The 6,000-nt window shown below is 45.8% G+C and overlaps 1 protein-coding gene across 6 annotated transcripts in view; it reads right to left on the reverse strand.

Annotated features, from left to right (window-relative positions):
- LOC148350897 (synaptic vesicle 2-related protein-like) overlaps positions 1-5,737 on the reverse strand; it is a 29,822-nt gene extending 24,085 nt beyond the window's left edge. For all 6 annotated transcript variants that reach the window (XM_088319825.1, XM_088319827.1, XM_088319826.1 and 3 more), the window contains exons 1-2: positions 5,466-5,737; positions 5,264-5,364 (exon numbers count right to left, since the gene is read on the reverse strand). In XM_088319825.1, the coding sequence (XP_088175951.1) occupies positions 5,264-5,364; positions 5,466-5,524 (160 nt within the window). In that variant the 5' untranslated portion in view covers positions 5,525-5,737. The remainder of the gene's footprint in view (positions 1-5,263; positions 5,365-5,465) is intronic.
- Between the last annotated feature and the right edge of the window lie 263 nt (positions 5,738-6,000).

A 6,000-nucleotide genomic window follows, 5' to 3' on the forward strand; every position in this document is an offset into this window, starting at 1 on the left:
CACTCCTGACAACGGTCTGTCCGATAACCACAGTCAATTCCTGTCAATGCTTTCTAACACAGAGAGATGGAGAGGTGACTGCATTCCAGACAAAGTAGGGACAGTAAAAATCAAGAGTTGCGTGACGCTGAATCCACGGACCGAGTACATTATTTGGGGCAAGTTACCTGAGTTGGCCGGGACGTCTGCGGGCAGCACAGTGGTCGTTGAGCCAACCCAATCAAAGGCTGGGCCCAGACAAGTCCTTGTCGGAAGAGTTGTTACTCCACTCTGGGGAGATGGATGGGTGCCTGTTAAAGTCTTTAATCCCACGGACAGAGTTGTGGTGCTGAGGAGAAACAGGAAAATTGCAGATGTGTCTCCTTGTATCGCAGCGGAAGACCTGCCCAATGCAGAGGAGGTCAAGTGCAACGTGCAGAGTGTACAGAGCAAAGAGGTCCGACCCAGGTCAGAAGAGGACATGATGCGTACATTGGAAGCTCTGGGACTGCAAGACATTGACCTGAAGTCATGTGAGGTTTCGCTGCAGTGTAAAGACAAGCTCCTCCATATCATCGAACAATTCGAGTCAATCTTCTCTCGCCATAAGATGGACTGTGGAGAGGCCAAAGAGTTTGTACATCGTATCCACGTTGTTGATGATAAGCCATTCCGTCTACCCTACAGACGTATACCACCAAGTCAGTATGAAAAACTGAGGACGACTCTGAACGAGATGGAAGAGAAAGGAATTATTCAGAAGTCAACTAGCGACTATGCATCTGCGCTTGTTCTCATATGGAAGCGGAATGGAGAACTAAGGGTATGTACTGATTTCAGAAGGCTTAATGCAAGAACCATAAAGGATGCCTACCCACTACCGCATCAAGCTGATGCTTTGGCCGCACTTGGGGGAAATGCCTTTTTCTCCACAATGGATCTGACGTCAGGCTACTACAATGTCCCCTTGCACCCTGACGACAAAAAGTACACGGCATTCTCCTCACCATTCGGGCTTCACGAGTACAACCGGCTCCCTCAGGGACTTTGCAACAGCCCAGCAACATTTATGAGGATGATGATGTCAATATTCGGTGATCAGAATTTCATGAGCCTATTATGTTACCTGGACGATCTGATGGTGTTTGCCCCCACAGAGGAAGTTGCACTCCAACGCCTGCAGATGGTGTTTACTCGCCTTAAGGAACATAACCTCAAGCTCGCACCCAAAAAGTGTTTTTTCCTCAGACGGACTGTGAAATTTCTTGGGCATGTCATCAGTGAGGATGGAATTCGGACTGACCCCGAGAAAGTGAGAGCGATAAATGACGTACAAGTCGCTGATCTAATGGAGTCGGATGGCAAGACGCCATGCCCTAGTAAAATCAGATCTTTTCTAGGCATGGTGATGTATTTCCAAAGCTTCATTGAAGCATGTTCTGCGAAGGCAAAACCTCTGTTCAGGCTCACATCTGAATCTGGTGACAAGCATAAGCGCAAGAGAGCCCGCAAGAAAGGTCAAGTGAAGCTGGCGCCTGCAGATTGGTCCGATGCATGCCAGAACGCCTTTGAAACACTGAAGCACGACCTCGTGACTGGTGTCACTCTGGCCCACCCAGATTTTGATGCGCCGTTTATTCTGGCTGTCGACGCATCCTTTGATGGGATTGGAGCAGTCCTGTCACAGCTGCCACCTGGTGGAAAAGTAGCCAGACCAGTCGCCTTTGCAAGTAAGACGCTCTCTCGCTCCCAGCTCAACTACCCTGCACACAGGCTCGAATTTCTTGCCTTGAAATGGGCGGTATGTGATAAATTCAGCCATTGGTTGAAAGGAAGACACTTTACCACGTGGACCGACAATAACCCACTGACATACATTTTGACCAAACCAAGACTTAATGCGTGTGAACAGCGGTGGGTAGCGAAGCTAGCTGCATACAATTTTGACCTGAAGTACATTCCTGGCCCAAAGAACATCGTAGCTGACGCTCTGAGCCGTGAGCCATTTGTACGGTCATGTGTGGGTCATCGCCTTGTTACCGAGCCCTATACCTCGCTCTTGGACCAAGTCAACGGGGTGAACAACAGTACTGTGCAAGAGGTGTTCAGAGTATCCAACAATTGTCACGCTGTTGTAGACGAGAGTGCTGGGACATCAGACGAGTCAGTAAAAAGGGCAATTCCATCAGGCTCCAATGGTTCTGTGACATCGGAAGAAGTTGCTGCTGTCCTCAGTGCTCAGTCCACTGGTGGCGTGGGTCAAGTGATGGGAACAGATGCCAACTTCAATCTTCTGCAGAAGGGAGATCAGTCAACGGCACTCCCACAGAGTCAGCTTGTTGGTTTACAAGAACAGGACAACACAATAAGCAGAACCATGTACTTTGTGCATAGACACAAGAGACCTACCAGGCGTGAGAGAGCTGTCGAGTCGTCTAGTGTGATGAAACTACTGAAGCATTGGAGCAGACTCACCATACAGAATGGCATGCTCTACAAAATAAGGAAAGATCCTCACATGGCCAAGAAAATCTTCCAGTTTGTGGTGCCTGATTCATTGAAACAGAAAGTCCTTCAAGGTTTACATGACTCAGCAGGTCACCAAGGCCAGAACCGTACTTTGTCTCTGGTGAGGCAACGATTCTTCTGGAATGGCATGGAACGTGATGTTGTGAATTATGTCAAATCCTGTCAGCGTTGTGTAGTAGGGAAAACACCGGAACCACACAACTGTGCACCACTCAAGAACATAGTCACCTCTGAGCCTATGGAGTTGGTCTGTATAGACTTTTGGACTGCTGAGCAAGAGAACAAGTCTGTAGATGTCCTTGTCGTAACTGATCATTTCTCCAAGATGGCGCACGCCTTCCCTTGCAGGAATCAAACCGCCAAACAAGTTGCTCGCCGTCTGTGGCAGGATTTCTTCCTTGTCTATGGTTTCCCACGGCGTATCCACTCTGATCAGGGAGCTAATTTTGAGAGCAAACTGATCAAAGAGCTTCTAGAGATGGCAGGGGTGCAGAAATCACATACGACTCCGTACCACCCCATGGGAAATGGTATCGCAGAACGATTCAACCGAACATTGGGAGATATGATCAGAACCCTTCCCCCTCAGCCCAAAGCAAAGTGGCCACAAATGCTGCAGCAGCTCACATTCTGCTATAACTGCACAGAGCATGAGACAACAGGGTTTGCACCGTTTTACCTAGTGTTTGGTAGGATCCCTCGTCTCCCTGTCGATGTCATGTTTCAACATGCTAATACCAATGACGCTGTTGTCAGCTACTCTGACTTTGTACGCCATCTGAAGAAAGATCTACATGAAGCTGCTCAGATTGTACAGAGGAATACTCTCAGAGAACAGACTCGTCATGCCAAGCTGTACAACCGTAGGGCCAAAGGATCACCTCTCGTCGTGGGAGACCGGGTGTTGATCGCCAACAGAGGTGTCCCGGGGAAACGCAAAGTTGCAGACAAGTGGGAGTCGACCCCGTATGAAGTCATATCAGTCAAGCCTGATATCAATGTATATAGAGTCAAGGATTGTCTGACGGGCAAAGAAAAGGTAGTTCACAGGAATTTGCTGCTCTCTGTTAGCTTCTTGCCCTTAGAGGATGATCTGGCCAGCGAATCTGAACACTCAGAGTCTGACGCCGCTATGCATGGAAGTGATGTATGCCCTGATTTACCTGACGCGGTTGAAGACACTGATGTCCGTACAGTAAACTGGGTGATACAGGCAGGTGAAGAGCAAGTTCATCCAGAGGTAGAGGATAACTCACTAGACAGCAGATCTGATGCCCAGTCCGACTCTCGCAGTGTTGATACATCCAGTCGAGGAAGTCAGCACATCCCCGAACAAGATGTTGACCATACTTCAAGTGACAATACGGAAAGCCCATCACAGTGCTCTGAAAATATGATCCCTTTGGGTATGGGTCTCCCAGACGAGACCCCATTGAACACTGACCATCCGGACGCAGACTCCCCTGATACTGACTGTTTAGACTTGACTGTCCCAGACCTTCAAGCTCAGGTTAATTGTGCTCAACCTGACCGTTATGGTCTTAGGGTCCGCCAGTCCATCAGGCCTCCTAGTCGTCTAATTTGTCAGATGAATGACCAGTTGGTAGGTGACAGTCCTCTGTCTGCAATATCTGCTAGTTCCTAGTTTAAGTTCAGTAGAGATGCACTTTCAGTTTGAGTAACAAAGCTTAAGTAAGAAACAAGAATTGTGCCTATGTGAGCACTTACAACTACAGGAACAATGTTTGATATTTCAGAGATGTAACAGGCATCTTTGAGTCTGTGCTTAGTTAGGAGTTTGATCGCCACCTTTCTTTTCACACTCCTTTTTGGGAGAGTTTTAGAACTGACATGCACTTCAGTTTGTTCCTTGTAATACTGTACCAGTTTTCGTGTCCTCTTTTTCATCAGTATTTGCCTTTTTGGCATGTGATTTTTTTTCTGTGTAGTGTAGCACTCCCATATTTAACAGAATTTCAGGGGGGTGTATGTAACGGGTGTAATAATAACTTTTATTTTATTGAAATTCCTGCTAAAATATGTGTATAGTTTTTGGTAAATGTCCTGCAATGCTGAGTCCAACAGTGCCATCTGCTGGTATGGGGTGGGGTTTGGTTTTGGCTTCTAACATGTGACCAGGAGGCGGGGTTTGTTGTCAGTTTTACCAGAGTACTACAAAGAGATCAAAGAGATCAAACCCAGCAGAAAAAGCTAATGTTGTGACTCATCCATTTGCAGAAACTGTAATAATAAAAACCTCATCATCCAGTCCAGCGTGAATGTGGATCTTTGGTGGGACACGTACAACGCGGTTACACATGCACGAGTATCATATTTCATAGTGGACAGTATTTTTGTGGCTTATGTATTTGTGCGGCTCGGTTTTTGAAAATTCAACGCAAAAGACGGCAACACAATTTTTTAGCATGGAAATGATAACTAACAAGGTTTACACCAAACCAGTATGACCACCACTACGTGGGTTGCCCGGATGTTGTCACGTGATTAAGAACTATCAATTATTTTAATCAATATTGGGGATTTTGTTTACAATACACACTCTTCCTTTAATTATTAACACGGACTGCTTGGCATGCGGGACAAAGATAAGCATACGTAGGGGGGGGAATTAAAAATTATCTTTCTTAAAACAATGTTAATTGGCAAAGACAACCATCACGTCTGTCACCCAGAATAAATTTGAGGCGTTTAAGTGGAGTGACTTAAATTTGTGTACAACTTTTACTCGCAATACCTTTTCTGGAATCCACCGACGTTGAGCGTGATGGATTTGTGTGCCTCGGGCCTCCAATTCTCACACAGCTGTCATCGTTGGTTGTACTTGAGGATTCGCCACTGTTTTTTATTCGTTTAATGTCAAGCAGAATTGTAACAGCCATCACCATATTTGTAAAAGTGTTAACACAAGAGAGGCGCACACGCGTTTTTGTTCTTACCTTCGATCCGAACTCCTCCAACGCATGTAAGAAACGGAGTACGAGTTGTAGTTGGCCATTTTTTATGTATTCGGCGCACTCGCAAGGCGAACAAGAAACAAGAAAAAACATGGATCTCCGGTGTGACTCTTTTGACAACAGAAAGTACCTGAAAAAGAGGGCGGGGTCATGTTTGCGGGGAAGCACATTTCCAAATTATCTTCTCTAAAATAAGTGTCATAAACTCAAAATTAAATTAGAACGCTTAAAGTTATCTAAATTGACATCTCAAAAGTGACTTGTTTACCTCTCGTATAGGTCTAAAAAACTTGTCAACATCTTTATAAGTTCAGGCAGACTTCTTCTAATGCACTACTATATGGTTAGTGAATAATTTGTGAATGCATTACCGCCCTCTACTGGTATTAACGGCGTACCAGCTTTTCCAAAAGGAGCAGTTTTTATTACAGTACTGCTGTACAGCGTAATTTTACATCCACGACTTTTACGTTCACGATAACAAAGTATACAACAAGCAAGCCCTATGCACGAATGA

This window comes from Urocampus carinirostris, chromosome 16 (genome assembly GCF_059441175.1).
Source record: "Urocampus carinirostris isolate Australia breed hairy pipefish chromosome 16, RoL_Ucar_1.0, whole genome shotgun sequence".
Taxonomy (NCBI): Eukaryota; Metazoa; Chordata; class Actinopteri; order Syngnathiformes; family Syngnathidae; genus Urocampus; species Urocampus carinirostris.